The sequence below is a fragment of the Ischnura elegans genome, chromosome 8 (assembly GCF_921293095.1).
Source record: "Ischnura elegans chromosome 8, ioIscEleg1.1, whole genome shotgun sequence".
Taxonomy (NCBI): Eukaryota; Metazoa; Arthropoda; class Insecta; order Odonata; family Coenagrionidae; genus Ischnura; species Ischnura elegans.
In genome coordinates, this window is record NC_060253.1 from 23,733,174 (window position 1) to 23,758,690 (window position 25,517).

Consider the following 25,517-nt stretch of genomic DNA (forward strand, 5'->3'; position numbering starts at 1 on the left):
CATTTTCAAAGCAATTGACCTCTCTCAAGTCCTCTTCTAGGTTAATGGTTTTTCTTGATAAATTCTTGATTTTTCTACACGCATTCCTATTTTTTGCCATATTCTCTTGGTTTTTACTCTGACGTATGGCTCTATCTAAATCACCTTCTTCTGCTGAACTGTATTCCTGAGACGCAGAAGGGCTATGACTGCGGGGAGGGAACGAAGCCATTGTGTTTGAGACTCTATAGCGGACCCTTTTATGTGTTGATGCTATTCATGCGCAACTCGGTCACCGCTCCATTTCTCCCCCGTGAATACCGATGACCTTGAAGGCTTAAGCGTAGACTCTCTACCTGGAAGTCAATCGCCCGGTAACCTACGACGGCAAAAATACGTCTCAAACCGTATTGCTGAAAAAAAAACTCATTTCCACTAGCCCCACGCTTAATTAACGATCTAAATTATTTATTATCATTCTGTTAAGGAGACGAGATAAATCTTCGGTAGGCCGGCTATCTAGACCCAATGACGAGTAATACTTTTGGCAATTGCGCAGCAATGAATTTCGATTAATATATAAACAAAAAAGAAGATTTGAGGCAAGAAATAATATTAATATGCGTAAATTGATAGAAATTTCGTGTGTACTTAGCGCAAGTTCACGTTTTATCACGAGAGCGTTTAAGATTTTGATTAGGCTACACTGCGTTGCAATATTTCCCTGAGGAACGAATTTGCGCTATATCGAAATTGCGCTAATCGAAATTGCGCTATACGAGACATGGGTGTACAGTGAATTTCATGAAGTGTTACATGTACTTTTATTTTATATGATGGAAAGATGTCAAAAATTAAAATCTGATGTTATTAACATTTCTGTATTCTATTCTTACATTCAACATCTGTTGATCACAGGCATTTGGCTGGCCCCACGCTACAACCAGTACGGTTCGTGGCCTGCCTCTGGCATCATTATGTTGGCTGAGGGGAGGGGCAATGGGCGCTTGATGTCCGCAGATAACCGCCGTATTGGTGCCAACTCCCGTGTGGACCTTGGCCTGCAGTTTGCACCCTTCCAGATGCCCTCTGGACGCCTCTCCACCACGCCTCTGCTTGCGGGGCGATTTGCCTCAGTGCACCCAACACCCGACGAGGGAGGATATGCTGATGAATTCCACAAATATCAGATGGAATGGACTCCAGGTATGTACCATAGAACCCCTGCTTTACTGTGGGATCGACTTTATGATAGATTTCAAATATAACTTGAGCTTTTTTTTTCAAAATTTTCAAATGTAGCAGATTTTGACTTTATAGTCGTATATAATAATATTTTTAATAGCTATAATCCTCAATATTACATACATATTGGCTTTGTTGGATACGTGGAATGGATTGGCACCAATTCTCTTTACACAGATTCCTCATCTATTATTTATTCAAATTTAACATAGGATGGAAGTAATTTTTGAGTCACTCCTTCAGATCAGATTTTTTATCATCTGTTCATGACAGGCATAGCTGGCAGGGCCACCCACAGACTTCTTGTGGCCCAGGGTAGAGTTTGGGTGTGGGGTCCCCTTCCCCCGAAGAGAAATAGCCCCCTTAACTCTGTGGCTCCCGCCTCTGGGCGGCCCTGATGGCTGGCACCGATTCACCCTACATGGATTTCTCATCGATTGTTTCATATTGAGTGAACATAAGTAGTTATTTTAAAAAAGGTGCGATTCTTTTATATTGTATGATGGAAAGGTGTCACAAATTAAAGCCTGAAGTTGTTAATTTTTGTTTCTAATTTCAGAATTCTGTTAAAATATCAAAATGAATGTGTTGAAGCTTTTTTTTTAATTCTCACTTCTTATACTTACATTTCCAAAAAAAAATGTCATCTTTGATGCTATGTCTTCTTCAAAAACTTCTGAATAATATTGAATTTCAAAATTAATTGAAATTCAATATTATCCCAAGATGATAGATTAGCCCATGGCATTCTTCACGAATACCTCTCAGGCTGATAGATTGGCCTGCTGCCACTTAATGGGTTAATTCAATGGTATTACTATGTAAATATTACTAAAGCAGTACATTTCATTTTGCACAACAATGTTACCATCATATAACAAGCATAAATAAATGGTAAAGTACATGCTGTACCAGTAATGAGGTATTACATTTTGTAAAGGGGGATACTGTGCTGTCTAGAAAGGGACTTTGTCTCTGAACAATAAAGTGTTTTTCATTTCTATTCTAACAATAAGTGGTCTTTCCAAGTGCACAATAATTTCCACTTTCATCGGGTCTTTTAATTTTCTATTTTTCTTTTTCCTCAGACTATATCAAGTTCAGTGTGGACGACCGTGAATTGGGGAGAGTGACGCCAAATGTTAAGTCTGGCGGACTGTGGAACTTTGCCAACTTCCAAAACCGCGTTCCTGGTGCAGAGAACCCATGGAGATACGGCACCAAGCTCGCACCCTTTGACCAAGAGGTAAGAGTAGTAGAATATAAACCTATTTATGCAAGTTAGCCCGGTCAAAATAGATGTTGACCCTTGCATAAATTGCCAACAAGCTGAAAATTTGCATGAACCTCAAGGATACCACTCTAATGAAATCCTGAAAAGTCCCCATCGATCCCGTGTGTGCAAAAAATTTTATTCAAGGTCAAAGGTCACAAAAATGAGTTTTTTGCATTTTTTGACCAAACGGTTATTTTTTATGATAAAAATTGCTCAGATCAAAATTGTAGATCAGAAAATTATCTACAAAATTGTCATTTCACTTTTTTCTCTAAGATTTACCGTTGGGGACTTTTCAGGATATCATTAGGGTGGTATCCTTGAGGTTCATGCAAATTTTCAGCTTGTTGGCAATTTATGCAAGGGTACCCCTATTTTTTGGGCTAATTTGACGGGGCTAGGGGAGTACCGAACTTCAAGCAATGGAATATTGGTTGCTATGCAACCGATATGGACTTTAGCATTTTAAAGTAGTAGTATGAGCTTTATTCCAAAGTATTTTAAATGGGAAAAATTCTACATGATGTATGAAAAAACCTTTGCATGGGTTCAGAGCAATTTATCTCCCATTTGAATGAAATTGAATGGGGAAAAATATCTCAAAGTTGTACAATATACCATGTAATTAAATGGAGGATCATATTATTTTGCTGTCAATTGTGATAGAGTTTAAATAGGTAATAAACAAATCCTCGTTTATCTGCTTTTAGATCCATCTTTTCTATTTCTTGAGCTATTCATGTCAAAAATTGATGGCTCTAATATTTTTGGAGATAATTTCATGATTTCACAAACTCACGGTGAGTGGATCTCCACTTCTCTGCTACTTGTTGGCCTTGCCCATGGGCCTACCTTGGTCCGTTGTTGTTTACACCATCATAAGCTCTTTTTCCCCGAGTAAAAGGGTCTCCTTGTTTGAGTAAATGAGCCAGAAATCCATGGATGCCATCAACCCATGAACAGAGGGTCCGAACTCTCCCAGTTTCTTACTTCAAACATATGAGACAATTACTATGCAATTTTTCTTGCCACTGCTTTTTTTTATAAATGATGAGGATGATGTTATGGAGCTTTGGTCAGTTACATAAACAATCATCAACTTTTTCCACTGAAGCAGTATTCCATTATTTAGAGTTCAGTGAATTTCTTTTATCACACAGGCCATAAATGCATTATTGAAAATCGCAGCAGTTTCATGAGCCTCAGATCCAGATTAATTGGATTTGAAATAAGAAGTTAACGTTATTTTACAATAATATTCTGCAAATAAATATCATTTTGAACATTGTCAATAGTCAACAATTAACTTTTGAAGGACTACGTGATTTAGTGAAACAGTGGTAGTATTTAAAAAATCTAGGTTCATAATTTGTATTCAAATTTGTAAAACATGTAATGACAATAATATTAACTGAAAAAATTGACTTTTAATTTTGGACACACTTCCAAAAGTGTCCTGAGTTATAAATTTATTTCCCTAAGCCATGCCTACAGTGAAATTGACAACTCTGGATGGGTTTAAGGGGATGATTCCCTCACTCTCGATGTGTAATATTTTGTCTTTTTAATGATGTTTTGCTCCATAACACTTGCATAATCATCTTAAATTTTCCACAGTGTTCAGAGTTGACCTTTGTCAACATTTTTTTTCAGATTCATTTTGTATTTTTAATAAACGCATCTGAGATTTTTTAAACTAGAAATTTAGGAAAATGTTGGCAAGGGCCAACTCTGCATGCTCTGATAATTTCAAGATGGAAGCATAAGTGTAAAGTAAGTTTTGCTTCACCAAAAAGACCAGTCAACCATAGTTATGTATCCGTTTAAGTGAATTTATGATCATAAATGTAGTGCATTGTGAGTCTTATTTTGAGGAAGAAGAGTTGACATAATCTATAATAATAATAATAATAATAATAATAATTTATTTCACCGATTGGCAAGAGTACAATTGCATGGCTACGTCATAAAAAAAAACTAATACAAATATCAAATAAAAATACAATAATGATGTGTCATCAAGATTTACATTTTACATGGAAACAATAAAAATAATTTTTCTAAATACAGTAAACTCTTGATTTTACGAAGTCAGTGGGACCGGAAAATTGGCACTTCGTAAAATCGAGTTTCGTAAATTCAAACCTTTTTCGTAAGTCACGAAAAAAATGTTCGCTTTTGTTTCTACCGCCCTTTTTCGTCTTTAGGGGTCTTATTTAAATGTTTTTGGTGGTTATTCTCGGTATTATTCATAGAAAAGGCTTTTTGTTATCCATTTATGCTTTGAAAGATCGTGAAATAATTATACCACCATAAAATTCTCATTTCTCGTTCATACTTCAACATCAACGATCGCTTAAGAAATTCCCGACCAGTTTAGAAAACGTAATCAAATAATGTATTGCAAAGTTTATTATAAGAATTTAATGTTATAAATTTGTGGTTACGAGCGAATAACAGCTATTAAGTACGCGTTAGATAGATATTTGTTTCCAGCACCCACGGAATTTTAGCGGCAGCCGGCCTAACCGCCACTTATGTCGCCCTCTATTGCTCAGTGACGAGAAAGAAAAAAGAAAAACGAGGGCCTTCACCCGTTTCCAAAATAACCTTCGTAAGTTAATATTTCGAGTAACTCCGTATCTTCAGCTGAGTGTGCTATATTTTCATTGAGATTCAGTTACGAGCATAAATTACTTAGGATATCTTCTGGCGAATATTTGAAGTAAATTCTATTTAAGTTCTCCGTCCAGATACTGTGCTCCATCATCTTTGCAGATGTTGCTATGAAAGACTTTATTCTTCATCACGACCATATTCTTCATACCGGGTGTGAAGTGCTATGTTCATATAGTATTTCTCTCTTCTTTTATGCCAACAGGAGCAAATTTCCAACCGGAAAACGACAATAGAAACATCTTCCATTATCGGAGAAATAAATAGAGAATCTTTATTATCCGCATTGATTGTTTTCCTACAAGAGATGTTTCATAATCTCTCAACGTGTGTGAAGTATTGGTTCACTTGCGTGAATTCTCGAAAATGTCACGCAAAAATTTTTACCTTCACCTCATTTAGTTTTCGTGTTCCTTTCTCCGCCGTAGTGAAAGTTATGCAAAGGATCATTGACAAAGAGAAAAGATTTTCTTAGCTTCAGCACTAAAAAATAGTCGCGCCATAATCGTAAAAAAATATAGTGTGGAAAGAGCAAAGAAAATAATTTCAATTGAAACCTCAGCAGAGAAGAAGAGAGACAATTATAAGCGCGGCACCATTTCCCCGATAGTGGAAGATACTTCTTCAGCCTCTCTCCGGTTAAAAACTTACCCCCGTTGCCGGTAAATATGAACCATGCCCTTCTCCACAATCGGGGAACGTTCCCAGTGGGTGGGGTGAATAAGAGTGGGATGGGGATTGCCTGAGGAAAGAGGTGTAGTCAGCATAAAGAGTGGTGAAGGGGCAGGAGAAAGAAGGGTGGGGAAAGGTCCTTCAGCTCTGCCTCAGTTTACGTTTGGGGGGCGTATTTTTCTACGACGCACTCAATGCTCCGTAGCCTTAGGGAGGGAGTGAATGGGAAATGCTGGGGAAGGAGGGATTTAGGTTGCGTAAGGTGGGTGTCGGCAAGATCAGTAGAAGGCCGCGGGAGGAAGTAAACAAAAACGTTGGGAAGAAAGTTCCCTCGACATGGGAAAACGGGGAGACGCGCGAGAAGAAAGTAAATGGTTAGAGTTATTTGCGTCTTCATTACGAGTAGCCTGAAAAATAAGTTGGTGGTTAATAGAGCCCAATACTTAAGATATTTTAGTTGTTTATTCAGGAAGGCTGTTATAAACACGAAAAGATATTGCTAAAAAATCTGTTTTTTTTTCTTTTTGCCCTTCTCCATCGCCGCTTCCACCATGGTTTCTCACTTGCATAAATGGGAATGAAATTGGGGACCTAACTTGTTAGCCAGATCAAAATATCTTAATGTTTGGATGGGAGCGTGTACTTCTTTTTTATTTGGTGAAATTACTTCTTCACTTTCATCTTCGTCGTCACTGCTATTCTGACTAGTGCCGGCCGGCTTCTTCCGTCGCGGGTACCGGCGTCCCATTGTCGCAAGCCCGGAGATCATAGTCATGGGCAATATAATCGTTTGATGTTGCGCGCTGTGCTTTTTCCAATAATTTTTCAAATCATCTTTTAAGCCTCTAATCTCATCCGCGATTTTATCCGCTGCAGCTTGCTGAAGGTATAACGTAACAAATCAACCATAGCCGTGATATTAAAGCAGTAGAATTACTAGTACGCTAGTTGTATCAATTACCAACCACGAGAACATCCTCATGATGCGATATCAAAGGGAATCCGGCCGATTTCCGGCAATTCGTGATTATAATGGAGTACGTCTTTGAACCGTGTTTCTGAGATGAAAAATGACAATTTTATTAACTTAGCCATTTTAGTAAAGTTAACAAAATCGTTATTTCTCGTCGCAGAAACACGGTTCAGAGATGCACTTGAATGCCTGACCCGCTCGGAGGGTCGAAGAGAGGAGCTAGGGAGGGTTAGCTCGTCGAGGAAAGGGTCCCGGATTAAGGACCCTTCGAAGTGCTTCGGCGAAAAGCAGTCAAGTAGTCTTCGAAGTACGTCACAGCGTACCAGGTACGTTCACAGCAGTGCAAAGGTTTAATTAGGAGTGTACGAAATACCCCGCGCGACCTTCCTGACATGTTAAACTACGAAGTATTGTCGATGCGATGTTTACGAATAGGCACGTAAATAGGGGCATTATGTCAGTCGCGATATTTTACTGAACTCCTACTTCCCCTAAATTCCCACCGTGAGGTTTAAGGTGAACCCTTTCTCTCCAAAGTTGCACTATCATTTACGATTTCACACTTTTGATGAACCACAGTTGGAAGCGCTGATTTTTTTAGCTACTTACGCCGGCGTAACTAGTTGTGTTGACAAATATTTCGCCATAGTTCGTATAAACGAATGCCTTTCGCTCCTGGGGACCGATCCGAGGTTCGTAAATTCAAAACATTTCGTATAATCGAAACTTCGTATAATCGAATAGTGCCATGTATTTACCATAGGCTTTTCGCCGGGACCGCCATATCACTTCGTATAATCGAAAACTTCGTAAAATCCTGCTTCGTATAATCGAGAGTTTACTGTACATAAGAATTGATGAAATAAATAAGTACAATGCAATAGTATGGACAATGGATTATCATAATTACAAATTATCTTCCATATATTCGGAAATGCTGTAATAGCACTTTTTAGAGAGAAGGAGTTTCAGCTTGTTCTTAAATACATAAATTGAGGTGCAATCTTTTATTTCATCAGGGATTTTGTTAAATATAGCAGTGGCTGAATGCCTGGGACCCTTTAAACAGAGGGAGCTGGAGTACTGCTTGTAGTGTATATTATTACTTGATCTTGTGTGGTGATGGTGGAAGGTGGCATTAGAAGGAAATTTATCAAGGTTTGCTTTAATAAAGTTGGCACATGTCAGGATATAGAGAGAAGGGAGTGTTAGGATTTTTGATGCAGCAAAGAGGGGCTTGCCAGGGGTGCGGATAGGAACTTGATGCATAGCCTTAATTGCCTTTTTCTGAGCAGAAAAGGCTTTTTTGGCAGCGGTTGAATTTCCCCAAAGCAATATTCCATAGGAAATATGAGCATGTACTTTGGCATAGTAAACCATTTTCAGGGTTTCAAATGACACAATAGGAGATAATTTCCTGATCATATAAGTACCCACAGAAATTTTATTGATTATGGCCTGAATATGAGGATACCAATCGAGGCCATCTGAGATTAGGAACCCCAGGAACTTTGTTGAAGTTACATTTGTGGAGTGATTAATATTATTAATATGAGGGAGAAGAACTCTCTTGTTAGAGCTTTTAATGAGGAATTGTATGAAGAGAGTTTTATCTTCATTAATAATGAGGTTGTTGTTTTTACACCACTGATGCATTTCCTTAATGGTCAAATTAGTGATGTCCACCAAATGTTGAGCACTTTTGGCTGTGACAATGGTGGAGGTGTCATCTGCATAAAGAATGGTTCTACCATGTGATAAGTGATTCGGAAGGTCATTGATAAAAAGTAAAAAAAGCAGTGGACCAAGGAGAGATCCTTGAGGTACACCTCTGGTTAGTTTCAAGGGACCAGATTTTATAGTTGAGGATCCATATGGATAACAAACAACTTGTTGTCTGTCACTTAAGTAGGACATAATCCATTTTAGGGCAGGACCAGTGATGCCAAGAGTGATGAGCTTGTTTTTTAAGATACTATGATCAATTAGGTCAAAAGCCTTAGTTAAGTCAAAGAAAATTCCTACAGTTAGGAGTTTGTCATTTAGGCCAAGTAAGATGTTATCAACTAGCTCAAAAGAGGCAGAGATGGTGGATTTGCCAGGTCTAAAACCATGCTGGTTGTCACAGAGTGAGTTGCAAGATAGTAAATAACCCAGCAGTCGTGTATAAAATAATTTTTCAAATAGCTTGGAGAAAACTGACAAAATAGATATTGGTCTGTAGTTATCAGCTTCACTACGAGAGCCTTTTTTGTGAACAGGGAGCACACGATAACATTTTAGAGCTGATGGGAACTGACCTGACGAGAAGGATGAGTTGACAATATCAGCCAAGGGCATAGAAATGAGATTGGAGGCAGTTTTTAATACAGGCATAGGGATTTCATCAAGCCCAGCAGAAAATTTATTGTCGAAAGAATTTATTGTTTTTATAATCTCAGAGGAATCAGTTGGATAGAGAAACATTGCATGGAGTGAATGACTTTGGCTAGTGCTGGGTGATGGTATGTTAGCTGTAAGCTGAGAAGCAATATTGCAAAAATAAGTGTTGAACATGTCAGCAATAATCATAGGCTCTGTGGCATTGAAGCCATTGAATTTCATAGAGTTCGGGTGACTTTCCTGAGAGGAAGCTCTTGTCAGATTCCCAATGACATCCCACGTTGATTTTATTACATTACTAGAGTTCTTTATGTAATTATCTATTAGAGATTTTCTGTTAGCAGAGAGTAGGGTCTTGAATTCCTTTCTTGCTTTTAGATATGTTTGGTGTGAGGCTGGATCATTCAATTTCCTTTGAGAGTGAAGCGTACGAACATGATTGGACATAGCTATAAGCTCTGGAGAGTAAATTTTTAGAGTACGGTCTGTTTTCCTTTGCTTAGTCTTTCTGGGTGGAAATGCATAATTGAAGTACATTACAAAAACGTTATAGAAAGCATTAAATTTACTATCACCATCAGAAGCATCATAAACATTATCCCAGGATTCCTGTGCCAGGTAGACTGTGAATTCAGTCAGTGAGTCATAATGAAAATGTCTTTTTGTTAAATATGTTGGGGAGGGTTTGCATGTGGCTTTACCAAAATCAATATATACATTAAGGCCTAAGTGATCTGAGAGGCCAGTATTAAGAGTCTTACACACCAGCTTGGATGTTGGAATGTCCGTAATGAGATAATCTAGAAGGGACTGACATTGTGGGGTTATTCTTGTGGGATCAGTGTTTACAACATGAAGACCAAAGGAGTTGAGTAGATTTAGGAAATCAGTTTTCATGCTTGAGTCTTTTAAGTAGTTGATGTTAAAGTCCCCAAATATTATTAAGCCATCAACGTTTCTGGCTAGAACAAACACAAGAACATCATTCATAACATGTAGAAAATCATTAAAATTACCACAGGGTACCCTATATATAGATAAAACGGCAAAAGTTTGGTGGTTAACTTTCAGTAGACCAGCCAGGCATTCACACAATTTCTCTATTGAGTGATCAATATTTAAATCAATGATATGTACCTTAGGACGACAGTAGAGAGCAACACCACCACATCTGAATTGCTGTCGACAATAAGATGAAACTAGATGGAAACCTTCAATGGCACAAATGGATATTTCACTTTTACATAGCCAATGCTCAGCGAGAATTAGAACATCAGTACCTATTTCATTCAGTAGTAGTTCGAGCTCAAGGTTTTTATTTTTAAGACTCTGAATATTGACAAAAAGAAATTTTAAACCAGCATTTTTCACTTGTAGACCTATATCAAGACAACAGTCATTCTGGGAATTATGGTTTATTCCACTAATATGCACAGCGGGGCCTAGTCAAGCAGTATCCGGGACAGATTTAGGTTTCAGGAATTTATTCACTATCACACCATTTGGCCATAAATTAGGGTTCGACAATTTCGTGTAATCATCGTAGTCAATGCCAATTTTGAAGGCGCCGTAAGCACTTTTGCCGGCAATCTTCTCACATGATACACATTGTACACTGAATTTGTCATTCACATGTTTGATCACTTCGTCAGTTGTAGTATCATTGGCCAAGCGTCCAACATACATGAAAATAGTTCTCTTAGCGGCTCGGAGACCACCTAATTCATCTTTTTTGGACTCACCTCGACCGACGGTAAAGAAATTGCGCTTCTTCCTATTACGCTGCGTCCTCCAGGAGTCTTTGTCCGTGGAGATGATGTCGTTACCTTGTGGATTAGGAACCATGTCGCCTTGCAGCTTCCTTGAATCAGATTCTATCTCTTGCTGGTCCTCAGCCATTGTGTTGATGTTGGTATTCACGTCGCTTAGCAGCTTCGTTGAGTGAGATTCTATGTCTCGCTCCTTCTCACTATGGATAACGTGGGTTGATGATCCAGGACTATCACGAAACTGATTTTATCGACCAAGGGTGATAGCCGATTCAGATTTCATGGGTACACTGTCGGAAAATGTCACTTTCTTGACCGTTGTGTGTTTCGTATGTTGAACTTTTGTTTTCAGATCCCGCACTTCTGCCTTTAGGGATTCTATGTCAGCCGCCATTATAGCTACTTTGCGAACGTCCGCTACGCGACAAGTTAAACATCGCCAAAAAACACCCAATGCATCCTCAATGGCTTTTAAGTTAATTTCCTTCAGTCTGGTGCATTTATGGTGGAAGAAATGCTTGCAGTTATCACAGGGGAGGACTTTATCGCAGGTGGAAAGGCTTTTTTTACATGTGTGACACTCGATGCCTACTCCCGGTGCCGCCATCTTGAAATATCCTATATCTATATTTAAGTTTGGTGGCATTCTTATATGTATTTTTTTTTCTACCTTCTTTCCATAACAGTTTTATATATCCATCGGGGTTGCTGTTGGTGGAATAGCTTACTTCCCAGATGATGCGGTCAATCAACCAGCAAAGCCCTGGAATAACAATTCTCCAAATGTGAGTATATTTCAATAGCTTTTTATGCCGTGTTAATTGTTACATAATTATGTATTTAAATTTTTTCATACCCTAGGTTTTTCATACAACTCTATGGATGTGATAACTGCTCCCGATGAAAATAATTAGATTAATAGCTTCAAATGTAAAATATCAACGCTGCCAATGTTTGTTCCCAGTGAGAAATGGGTGGTGGAATCCACGTGGAACCCACGTGGAATCCACGTTAAGTGGTGGATATTTGGTGGTGGTGGATATTGAGTGGTTGGACCCACGTGGAATCCACGTTGATTTCAAGTGGATTTGTGGTGATTAGCATAAAATGGTAAACAGAATTTCTAATTTGTGGAACTTAACTCTCTGGTGACATTGCGTCATTTATCATCCTGAAACCACGCTAGTTATGTGAAAATGTATCACACATTCTATTTTTATATAATTCGTGGAAAGGCAGCCATGAGAGCACATGAAAAATCGTAGGCACATATATAGAAGGTTTAGATATAGAGTGGTTGAGGTTTTAATGGTTTTAGGACAGCACCTACTGCTGTTTTAATTTTTCCACCAAATTTCCACGTGGGTACCACGTTGATTCCACAACCAAAAACACGTGGTATCCACGTTACATCTCCACGTGGATTCCACCACCCATTTCTCACTGGGTTATCTATAGGCCTTCCCGCCTTACCACCCCATCCTGCCTTTCCTATTCCCAGTGAGAAATGGGTGGTGGAATCCACGTGGAACCCACGTGGAGATGTAACGTGGATACCACGTGTTTTTGGTTGTGGAATCAACGTGGTACCCACGTGGAAATTTGGTGGAAAAATTAAAACAGCGGTAGGTGCTGTCCTAAAACCATTAAAACCTCAACCACTCTATAGCTAAACCTTCTATATATGTGCCTACGATTTTTCATGTGCTCTCATGGCTGCCTTTCCACGAATTATATAAAAATAGAATGTGCGATACATTTTCACACTAGCGTGGTTTCAGGATGATAAATGACGCAACGTCACCAGAGAGTTAAGTTCCACAAATTAGAAATTCTGTTTAACATTTAATGCTAATCACCACAAATCCACTTGAAATCAACGTGGATTCCATGTGGGTTCCACGTGGATTCCACCACCCATTTCTCACTGGGTTTAAGCGTAGCGCACTTGATATTTTTGTACCTGATGATGTGTGATTCCTCCCATGTGTCGTGTGTAGTTACCATAGCTACCAGCATTCCACTGGTTTTGATTTCAGTTCCATTCCTCTCTTTCGGCATCCCATTTAAAATATTCAGCCTCCAATTGCAATCTTGCCTTGTGGAAAGTTATCTCATTCCATTCCTTCTTCATTTACAGCCCAGCTTCGACTTTTGGAGTCAGAAGAACGTGTGGCACCGCACGTGGCGAAGCCAGAGCAACAATGGAGAGAGTGCAGCGCTGCAGGTGGACTACGTGAGAGTCTGGGCATTGTAATGAAGAGGAAGCAAGCTGAACAACGAAACACCGGCCGTTATGCCTTGAACCCCGTTCACACAACATTGATCGCAATCGTTTTTGGTCTATACATGTACAGACAACCATTGCGATCAATTTTGTATGAACAGTGTATTATGTACTGCCGTGTGTCGATGGTGTGTGAACCCATTAACACGTTGGCAAGAGTGTACATAGCCATAGGGCTACTTTCTCATTGTCTGGATTTCAGATTTGTGTCAAAATGAGTGCAATGGACAGTCTCTCTCATCCTCAAGAAAGATAATTAAACATGAGTGCAATAATCATTATCATATTGCCTTTTGGCAGAAAGGCATTAAGGGAGAGTAAAATACACAAATAGTGTTTTCTAACAAAAATTGTAATGTTCTTCTTCTCTTTTCCTTAGCCTTATTTTTAAATTTACATCAAAATAAACCCAGGGTACCACCGCAAGGGTGTTTGTGAGATATTATAAATGCACTGCTCACTTCTTCACAATGCAGAGCACAAAGGCACACACACCTGCAGTATGCTCGCTATGCCCTCAAGAAAGCACAAAGCAGTTGCACCAGACTGCATTGTCTGGCCCTCGTAATTATTGTGGTTGCCATTTTCATGGTGGTATCTTCCACGTTGGTGCCTTGTTCATCTGTGTCTCTTCCGTCTAAATTCAAGGGCACTTATCCTCTGACATGTTACTATATCACCTACCTAATTACTCACATTGCTTTGCGAGTTGTATCCCGGCTTCACAGTTTAGTTTTGTGGGTGTTTGAACAAGTTTTATACAAGTAATTGAAAAACCTTCACTGAATGCTAAAATACGAGATTGATCATAGGAGTAATCAAATTTACAATAAGAAATTCGATAACATTTGTTCAAACTAAAAATGTAATTAATTGGCAAACATTTTCACAAGATATCATGCAATTTGCAAAATCTAAGGCCGCACAATAACCTGATCACTTAACAATTGGTGTTGGAGCAGCATCAGGTCTTCCATGATCATCTGCTGAAGGGCCAGGCAACTGGGGTGATGTAGCAAGGGGGACAGCCAAATCCCCGGACCCCCATCATAATTGGGAGATATTCGATACTGAATCTCCCGGTAGGGGAGCGACACAGCAGCAGTTTGCCTGGGTGAGTACTTTGCATCGCGGCGGCCCTGCATCCACCAAGAACTATGATGCAAATAAGTCACGAAAGTTGAGGGGTTGGTGGAAATGCACGCATCAGGGATTAAATATATTGTCATTGCTGATTGGCCGTGCAATTGGCCACCACTAGGGAGCACCACCCCTGCTACTTCAGCGAGAGTGACAGGATATGAAATTACCTTTTCAGTGGTTATGGTAACGCCATGGAGGAGTCACCACTTGTGTCACCTCTATCAGAGGTGGAAGGGGGTGTTGGAGCGGTATGAGAAGGATAAATGTGTTTGATGGGGGATGTGAGAAAGTTCCTTTTACTATGCAGCCAATCAGAAACAGAGTGTATTTGTGTCAGGGAAAGTAACATGTAAAAACTGTTACATGCACAAATAATTTTGGTAACCTCCCTTCATTCTTTGGTCCTGTGGACATATTACATAAATGTCAACACAGTTCACTAAATAGGTGTACAATTGCAAACTCTTTTTTATTCTTTAAAAATATTATTCAAGGTAACTACCAGAAAAACAAATAGTTAAAAATCTACATTATTTCATTAGTTATTATACAGCATAAGAATCAGGCATTAAAAATATTGACAATGATAACAATACTGTATTTCTCCGAATATAGTCCCCCCCCTAATTTTGAGGCTTCAGTTTCGGGAAAAGTTAAAAAAATGTGTTTGAATATTGTCCCCCCCTTTTCTTTTACCTTGGGCATTTTCGGAAAAAAGGGGGGACTATATTCAGAAATATACGGAATTCAATCAGAAAACATATTCCAGGATGAAATTTTGGAAAATTCTTTAATGTGAAAAATTGAGTGTTTTTATTTTTCCATTAAATATTTTCTTGACTTAATAATCTCTAGCTGATTGCGAATCAAAATTTACACATCATTGCTTTATTTGATAGGAATGAGGGTGTATTTTGGGTTACAGAAAGCTATGGATATCTAAAGTAACAGATTAAAATTCAAAAGGAGGGAACCTGAGATAGTTTCTGATAATTAGTTTCATATACATAATATGACTCGTTGATAATAGGGTGTAATTCATTCAGATATGATACATAGCATTATGTATGGGAGACATTCATTGTCTTGGCAAATATAATTTTAAAAAAATAAGTTGTCCATTTTTATTCCTAAATTCTTTAAAATGAAACTGCATTCAGCAGTGCAGTATCTAATCATGTATAAAGGGAATTTTTGGATAAGGAACGTAAAAGCTTTCAAATACAGTACGTATTCTATCAAAGGAAGTATATTAGGGTAAAGTATTCTTTCATAAATGATTTATGTTTATATTTCTGACAAAAAAAGAGATAGCGAAGAGTTTCATCGGGATTCAAATGGCGAATTCATTTTCTGAAACCATTGAGGATACATAGAATAAGCATCATGGCTTTCCACATGGCCTGGGTTCAAGAGGAAAGCGAAATCAACCCATTCAGGTAAAGAGCCAGCGAATCGCCTGCCTGACTCAATTTGCTTAATTGTAATGAGCAGGCAAATTGCTGGTTGTTTTCCCTGTTGCACTTGAAAAATTGTATAGAAGTAATTTAAAAATATTATGTATTACCGATCAACTACATTAATTCCATTACAGGTAATGAAATGAATTATAAATTTTATTTAGATTAAAATAATATAACAATGAAAATTTTTAAGAAATCTTAAGTTTAGATCCAGAAATTCTATGAAAAATTAAGAGGCTAATGGATTAACGATTTGGTGGAGCAAAATATATTTTTGCGTTCTTGTACAAACATTTTATGCCAACCATGATATTGTATCTGGTTGAATTTTAGAATTATGAAAAAAAGGTTAACTTTTATCTTTAACCCCAAACTTTATTTTAAAATAAGAATAAAAAGAATTTTCATTGAAAAACATAATTCTATTCCATTTTAAGGCTTACATACTTATTATGAAAACGCCACTATTTGTTGATGCATTGGAAGCTTTTTTTGGGTTTTTAAATTCCAAACCAGGTGCTGTCCGTGACCAATAGCTGTTATCTAATTGATAATTTACCTATCAAGACTGGAGTATCAGATTACTCTTGAAAATCAAGGGGAAAAACTTTTAAAATTAACTATATGCGCAGTTAGCAGCACCTAGCAGCCGATGCGGTTTGGTCATCTCGTCTTGTTTCTGCCGGAATTTAGATCTCCCAAAGTACGATGGAAAACAGAGCATTGGGAAGGGGGGTGAGCAGTCGTCCGCCAGCAGAAACAGCTGAAGTCAAGTAGGGCAACTTACAGGGATACCTCCTTACATGTTATTCTCGCCGTGGAGAAGTAAGCCTCAAATATCGCAGATCTTTGCTCTGTGACGTCAGATTTTTCTCAAAAATAGACATTTTCGAATCCGGCTATTAGTGTCGTATGTTATGTCAGGAGGTATCTTCGTAAATGGTTTCATTAGAATTTGTTTACGTTTTTTTTCTCGCCTTCTCTCGTGGTTGTTGACTGACCATTGAAATGCTGGCGTGTCGTCCCTCCTCTGAACGGCTTGTTAGTCGTAATGCACACACTCCACTTATCCCCTTCCGCTGAGCACAACGCCAGCTAATGGCAATCAGAGCATTGGGAAGGAGGGTGAGTAGTCGTCCACTAACAGCAACAACTCAAGTCAAGTTGGGCCATTTACAGGGATACCTCCTTGCATGTTATTCTCGCCGTGGAGATGTAAACCTCAAATATCGCAGATTTTTGCTTTGTGACGTCAGATTTTTCTCAAAAATATACATTTTCGAATCCGGCTATTAGTGCCGTATGCTATGTCAGGAGGTATCTTCGTAAGTGGTATCATTAGAATTTGTTTACGTTTTTTCTCGCCTTCTTTCGTGGTTGTTGACTGACCATTGAAATGCTGGCTTATCGCCCCTCCCCTGAACGGCTGGATAGTCGTAATGCACACACTCCACTTGTGCCTTTTCGCTGATCATCACGCCAGCTAATGGCAATCAGAGCATCGAGAAGGAGGGTGAGTAGTCGTCCACCAACAGCAACAGCTCAAGTCAAGTTGGGCCATTTACAGGGATACCTCCTTGTATGTTATTCTCGCCGTGGAGATGTAATCCTCAAATATCTCAAATCTTTGCCCCTAGGACGTCAGATTTTTCTCAAAAATAGACATTTTCGAATCCGGCTATTAGTGTTGTATGTTATGTCAGGAGCTATCTTCGTAAATGGTATCATTAGAATTTGTTTACGTTTTTTCTCGCCTTCTCTCGTGGTTGTTGACTGACCATTGAAATGCTGGCTTATCGCCCCTCCCCTGAACGGCTGGATAGTCGTAATGCACACACTCCACTTATCCCCTTCTGCTTAGCACCACGCCAGCTAATAGCAAAGATAGCATTAGCAAGGAAGGTGAGAATTCGTCGGCCAGCAGAAAAGCAGCCCAAGTCAAGTTGGGTCATTTACAGGGATACCTCCTTGTATGTTATTCTCGCCGTGGAGATGTAAACCTCAAATATCGCAGATTTTTGCTCTGTGACGTCAGATTTTTCTCAAAAATAGACATTTTCGAATCCGGCTATTAGTGTCGTATGTTATGTCAGGAGGTATCTTCGTAAATGGTATCATTAGAATTTGTTTACGTTTTTTCTCGCCTTCTCTCGTGGTTGTTGACTGACCATTGAAATGCTGGCTTATCGCCCTTCCCCTGAACGGCTGGATAGTCGTAATGCACACACTCCACTTGTGCCTTTTCGCTGATCATCACGCCAGCTAATGGCAATCAGAGCATCGGGAAGGAGGGTGAGTAGTCGTCCACCAACAGCAACAGCTCAAGTCAAGTTGGGCCATTTACAGGGATACCTCCTTGTATGTTATTCTCGCCGTGGAGATGTAAACCGCAAATATAGCAGAATATGGCTCTGTGACGTCAGATTTTTCTCAAAAAATGGACATTTTCGAATCTGGATATTAGTGTCGTATGCTATGTCAGGAGGTATCTTCGTAAATGGTTTCATTAGAATTTGTTTACTTTTTTGCGACGCCTTCTGCAGCTTTCGGGCTTGTTGACTGTCGACTTTAACGGCTGGCTTCTCCTAATGCACCCCTCATGCTTTGCCTCCCTCTCCTGGATACCACCCCAGCCTGGTGGTGAACACAGTTGTTTATGGTGAGTAGTCGCCCGCCAACAACAAAGTTGAAGTCAAGCGGGGCAACGTGCAGGAATACCTCATTTGACTCTTTTCTCGCCGTGGAGGTACACGCCTCAGATCTCACCGATTTTTGTCCCTGGGACCCTAAATATGCTCTACAGACGGCATCTTTGAAGCCCGCTCTGAGAATCGTTTACTATATTTATAGGTATTCTCGTAAATGGTAATATTGCCCCTCTGCATGGAGTTTTTTCAGTCTTAGATCCTGTCATTTCAAAATTGAGTATATTGGTGTTAATCACGGCTTAAAATTTGTTTCCGCATGTTATTTGCATTTTATGTAAAACTGAAAGTTAATTTTGAAGCTATTTTCACAGCATTAAATCAATGAAGTAGCCACTTTTTAATGTGTTTACGAAAGGAGAAATACGTTTGCATTGCTGCTGTTTTGATGCAATTCACTTACATACGAGTACAACCCGATTTTAAGTTGCTTAAATGCCAATCGTCTGCTCACATTTTATTTCTGCGTTGATATGTACTTACCTTTTAAATGGAGAATATAAAAAGAACTAACTGTTATCTTCAGGGTACTTTGTGAGAATAATATAATATACTTTGTAAGACTCAATAAGATATTTAAGGTAGCACTAAGGACCACTAATATATATTTTAAACACCTTATTGCTTGATGAACTACCGAGCATATGGTGCTTTGTTTAATATTTTGTATACCTTATAATATTTATTGTTTTTTCCATTAAAAATCAATTGCCGAAAAAGGATTTTCATCAAGAAAGACAAGATCCTTCAGCTTCAAGCAGAACAGCTTCTTTATGGTCTAATTTATCGGAGAAAAAAACACTGTGTTTTAAGCCTTTAAAAAGCCTACTCGGTACATTGCGATGAAGTATTTTTGAGCCTCGGAGAGCTTTTGAGGTGGGTGCGAATTGACTCCCAAATGACCAAATCGCGCATACAATGCCCATCTTTCGCAGAGATTCAACGACTCTTTGAGTGTCTAGAGCAGTGGTTCCCAACCCTTTATGTCTAGCGACCCACCTTTTAATTTTTTCCATTTTCGCGACCCAACCCTACCACACCCATGATTACACACACACATACAAATACGTATGTACGCATATTATACACTTAACTGGTATTTATATACATATATACACGCTATTGTTTTCGTTTCAATGTAATAGGCAAGCATTGCACCAAGATTTTTTATGTTAAAAAATAATAAAAATGACACATACATTAAATTAAAATTATCTGGTGAATCAGTTAAATTTGGCACATTTTCAAGAGCTACGCCGCGACCCACTGGTTGGGAAACACTGGTCTAGAGCATGAGGTTCCCACTCCACGGAAAACGTCATTGCTAGGAAAGAGTTTTACCTATAACATGCTGAAATGGTATGAGCGTCGGCTGCCCAGCAATTGCCATCCAAATTCAAATCACTATAACACGCTTTATTTCGATTCCATTTTTTCAACTCTATTATTTTCGGCCTTTCACAGTAACAGTAAGATGTAAACATACCTTAACTCCTTTATGGGAACTGGTACGCACCAAATAACTGATTTTGAGGATTAATAGATGCTTTTATTCGGGCGAGGTTGAGACTATGAAGTCCCTCTTCCGCCTAGCCCCTTATAGAGTAGTTTCATTGGTTTGATATTTTGAGGGAAGACCCACCAAGGCCTTAGGACAGTGACAGTAGGGTTACCTTAGGTAGGTGAATGTAAATTAAATAAAATGTAAAAAAGGTAACAATAATATTTATTGGGAAATAGTAACGTCTTTTATAAGAATAACATAAATAAGCAAACAATTCAAGATATTTGTTGAAGTTCTTCGTGAACTCCTGCATAGAAAAGAGTAGAAAGAAACATAAAATTAGTTAAATTCATTTACATTGTTTTAGACATTAAAAGAGAAGAACATCTTATGAAAATACAATAAAGTTATGCGAAATGGAGTTTCAAACAAAATGACCTATGACATAAATGGCTATTAAGGAGTGCTACTCCGTAAAACAATTTTTTGGGAATATAAACAAAAAAACAAGTTAGATAAGAATAAACTGACTGTACAGATAATTTCATAATTAAAAACTTTTACAAGAGAGAAGACATAGGAATAGAGCTCATAAATTTCTTGCGAGATAAATTCCCTGAAACAGTTGTTAAGATCCATATGCCAACAGCAGAAGAATGCATAAAGGTAATTTCATTATCATAACACAATATGGGATGGAGAAATGAAAAAAGAAAAGAATCAATTTAAAATGTTGTAACTATCTCAGGTTTTCTAATTGTGATTTGGGTATTTTATGGTGTAAAAAACGCTACCACGTTAAGAACATAATATGTTCTCAACATGAGGGCGATTGCTCATAGTTCAAGGTTATTTTCTGTTTTTTTCTCGTCTGTTTTTCCGAAGAAGCGTCACGCGGTAGCTGCCTCTTAGGAAACTTGTGCTCCATGTGGATGCGTGTTGTAGCATGAAGCCTGAAAATATATTTCGTGCAGCGGTTTGATGTATCGCCAATCATACCTTCATGGATGAATGGTTTTTGGATACCTGTATTTAAAAAAGCAGATTCAATAAAGTCAGCCGACATCATGGGTCACTCCAGTACAGGGCCGGCCTTAGGGCGGGGCGACCGCCCCGGGCCCCGCGCTTTGGGGGGCCCCGCGTTCGTGAAAAAAATTAAAATATGCGATAGTTTTGAAAACGCAATTTCAACTATTACTGTACTGTTAAGTCCGTGCTAGGCAAAAAATAATATTATGAAAAAGGAATAATAATGCAGTAATTTTTATTGTGAAATTGCGTTTGTCAGTACAGTACTGTGTCGTGTGAGTGATAACAACGAGTGAGAGAACTTGACATGAGTGAGAGCGGGCGCTTTTGAATTTTATGAATAAATATAATTATAAATTTTATTTGTATTATACTATTTTGAACTCAACTGCGTGATGGTATCATAACGGCGTAATTACGAAGTCTGAATTTGGGAGGGGAACACATACTTAGCCAGAGAGTGGTAGGGATTCAAAATGCTCGAGTTTGTAGATGGGGTATAGAGTTTAATATTTTAAGTGAAGGGCCCCGCACTGAAGGTTCGCCCCTAGCCCCGCACCTGCTAGGGCCGGCCCTGCTTCAGTAGTACGCATCAGTAAGGCCTTAACTCTCTGACTGCAATCCATCTTTACCTCCCTGGAGAGCGCCGCAGGAACCAAGAGAGGAGACATATTTACTATCCACCGCGGTGGAAAAAGCCCAGGATAGTTGAAGATGCACTAGGGCAAAAAAATGCCTCAATAAAAGCAAACCATTAATGTAATTTAACCGTCTTAGAGCCGCGGGCCATTTAATCGGCTTTTGCTCCTGATCCGCAAAGTGCCACGAGGAGAAATATCGATGGCTAAGTTCTAACAACACGTATCTCAAAAATAGCAACATTCCAGGAGAGCAAAAAAACGATTAATTTTTTTTTACTGGTACACTGATATTAAAAACAAAAAGTTCATAAAACTGAAAAAGAAGCATTCATTTGCAAATAAAGAGTTGTTCTTTGCTTTTATTTTATTTTATTTAATGTTATTACACTTTGTTTAAGATACCAATCTCAAACTGGCCGAATTTGAGATACTTGTAGTCAGAACTTAGCCATCCATGTCTTCTTTGAGCTAGTTAGTTATACAAATAATTAATTATGAAGCGACTAAACTCATAAATACGAAATCAGAATTAAATATGCAGTAAAAATTAATATAGTAAGAGTAAAATAAAAAAAACAGCCCAATTTTCATAACAAATTTTTTCGAAGATGTTACATTTTACTTAAATGCCTTTGGAATTTCTCGCCAGTTTCATTTCAAGTAGGCGGCACTAAGAGGGGAAGGAAATATTTGTGCCCTCTAGCATTCTACTTACCTGCCCTCTCACTGTCAAACTTAGCCCTTTCCCTCTTGAAGAAGTTTATGTTTTCACTCCCAGAAAGCTTAAGCCCGATTAGGTAAATTTTCAGTTTTCAAAAAACATTTTTTGCAAAGCTATTTCTGGACAAAGGATGGTGAAATATTTACTCCAGAATATATTGCTGTTTACATTAAAAACAAATTTCAACATTAAAACAGTAATTTTTTTAATTGACAAAAAATATTTGTACATCTGGAGCCGATATATCAGCACCTTTACCATTTAAGGATTAACCGATCAACCGACCCAGGGCCTAGCGGCATCGACACACCTGATTGTGACATAATATAAGCAATGTTGTACCTGGAATAAGTTTGGATGGTTGACCAGTCATATGCTAAACTTGGTCTTGTCAGCCCTCTACAAATAGGAGGCAGGATTACTATGGGGTTGACAAAATGTAACGAGAAAGATCCAAGCGAAAGGGTTCCTAGGATCCCACAAACTACTAATATTACTTACCAACAACTTTCCTCACTCCCTGCTACTCACCAATGGTCACTGACCATTGGTCAGCCGTTTCTCATACCCTAGCTCTCCTAATTCTTAACTCCCCCTTGTCATCGAAATACGTACCAGAGATGGCTAAAAAATAACCGAACCGTCAATACGAACCATCCAACGAAATGATCCAAAATTTGAAATTGAAATGAAATTACTTCCACGCTATTCCACTACCCAGGTTTCCGGGCGTATCAATTGAATTATTGAGTCCCGGCCCCGGTGTGTTGTATCCTTCAAAGGGCCCCCTTGGGCCTTCATGCGCTGTCAAAACGAACTGTCCAGTGAAATAAACCGATTCTATAAATGAACAGTTCACTAAAACTCCCTGTTCACTGATAATATCTGCACTGCACTCAAGTGGCGTATTCGGGTCAGCAGGCTCTCGAAGAAATATTTTGAACTGCAGCCCAATCACTGATGACTTCCAGGAAGTTCGTTGTGGGTGAAACAGATGGCAGTAACGATGCAGGTCATCCGAGGATGCCGAAGGTGCGCCGTGGAACGCCGAGACCTAAAAGGGAGTTTTGATCTCCAATTTCAGGCATTTTAAGCAGCGGCGGATGCGTATGGGGGGCGCAGAGGGCGCGCACCCCCTCCTTGCGGGGCCACCTGCATTGCCTAACATTGCAGAACCTCAATTGTAACTTTTTAATTTCATAAGATAGCATAATCTTATATATATGTGTAAAATCAGGTTGAATGAAACTTTCTCATATTTGCATACGGCTTTTTTTTCATTCCGATAATAGTAAAGGTAGCTCAATAAATATTTCCCCCCCCCTTGAGTTTTTTCTGTATCCGCTACAGATTTAAGAAGCACGATTTGGATGAAACTTGGCCCACACATCAGAAAATGGTGTATTTTTTGTTTAGTGTAAACCAAATTGTACAATTTTGACCTTTTGACCCCATAATATCGGTCCAAATGCAAAATTTATTACGCGACCGCTGTGGTTAATTGTTAAAAGTTTCTAGTTTGAGAAAAAAACTTATTTTCTTGGTGAGAATGTCATTTCTTTCGTCATTTTTGGCAAATTATATGAAACACTCTTAGTGAATTCATTCCCATTACTCAACATACAAATAGTTTTTATCGGTTATATTTTTCAGCAACTTTTATCAAGTGTATTCCCCTCCGATGTTTTAGGAATGTTTCTCCGTCGAACAATTAAGAATTTAAATAAATCATTGCTTGGAGTCAAGTAGTTAAATGTCTGACAGTTTGTACCTTAACTTTTATCATTCATTACGGTAACGCAACCTGTTCCCTTGCTACATACATTTCTGTCGAGGGCGTCGGCTATTTCTGAAGGCACGTGAAGCCAAGGGTAGTAGGATTTCAGCCCGTCCGCCATGGTGCTATTCGTGCTGTTTCTCTCCGGAGGTGTTTTTTTCGTTAAATCAACTGATATTTTATTATTTTATACTATAGGGCACTGGCGGCAGTAGTTGATATCATCCGATTTGGAGAAAATTTGGGATCTAAGGCCTTGATCTAAGTAGAGCTTTCTTAATAGTTACGAGAGAGTCAGAGGATTACTGCTCCTAGACAAGTTGTCTCTTGAAGCATGTATATCGGGTAATAGCTGCAAAGGAAAATCTTTTCGGGAAGGCTGAAGTCCGTCCCCCTCCCAAATCAACTAGCTACGTTCCTGATGCTTCGGAAGCTTCTGATTGAAGAAAAAATAGCGATCAATTTTACGCGCGCGCATGCTTAAGAGTTAAACAACAAACGCGATGGATCACTATATCGGCCGCGTCGGTAAAAAGGTTTCTTATATGCTGGATTCACTTTTAACGTCCTCTCCAGAAACCTATAGATGTTCTAACACCTTCTGGCACACGTCTAATGAAGCGACTTTTGGGGTAGTATGTAGGTATACCGGTGACGCTGACTTCCCAAAATCTCTAACAAAAAATTTCCTCTTGATGGTAATATCTTCCATCTCCAGTTGTCCCAGCACCTTGATCTCCCCCACAGGACGCTGTGTTGCACTGCTGCAGTGGGTAGAGAGAAGGTGGCTACGATCAAAGTGTTTTCAAATGAACTCAACCAATACTTCAATCACAAATTTTTTAATGACATAGTAGAGCTATACAGTTCATTAAATCATACAAAGGCTCATCACAAATTTCAAATTATATGTAAGAGTGTGGATTGCATTCTTCATTTGTAACAATGACGTCACCCGCTTCCGTCATTTAAAAGTATGGCATGGAGGCGGTAGACAAAGAATTTGGGGAAAGAATTTTTAATATGTGTCACAGTTTCATAGCCTTTTAAAACTCTTTTATTATATTTTGTATATACAAGTACTTCATGCAGTGCACTTCAAATTAAGACAAATTTTTACGGCAGTATTTACATAAAAATTCGTTTTACCTGGCTTAACCACAGGATACATAAATAGAGTATGCTCAAAAATTCTTAAACTGGGTTAAAATATCTTCTATCGACGTAGTGATTGTAGGATAACACTCAATAGGGGAGGGGCAATCACACTGTGAA

General features: G+C 38.7%; 1 protein-coding gene across 4 annotated transcripts in view; it reads left to right on the plus strand.

The window, feature by feature from the left end:
• Positions 1 to 25,517, plus strand: part of LOC124164375 (beta-1,3-glucan-binding protein-like) — an 80,969-nt gene that overhangs the window by 19,316 nt on the left and 36,136 nt on the right. The window contains exons 6-9 of one of the 4 annotated variants that reach the window (XM_046541677.1): positions 898 to 1,185; positions 2,313 to 2,470; positions 11,659 to 11,757; positions 13,113 to 13,609. The exons of 2 other annotated variants lie outside the window; for them this stretch is intronic. In XM_046541677.1, the coding sequence (XP_046397633.1) occupies positions 898 to 1,185; positions 2,313 to 2,470; positions 11,659 to 11,757; positions 13,113 to 13,229 (662 nt within the window). In that variant the 3' untranslated portion in view covers positions 13,230 to 13,609. Of the gene's footprint in view, positions 1 to 897; positions 1,186 to 2,312; positions 2,471 to 11,658; positions 11,758 to 13,112; positions 13,610 to 25,517 lie in introns of those variants that run through there. One more of the 4 variants, XM_046541678.1, reaches the window with a different exon arrangement.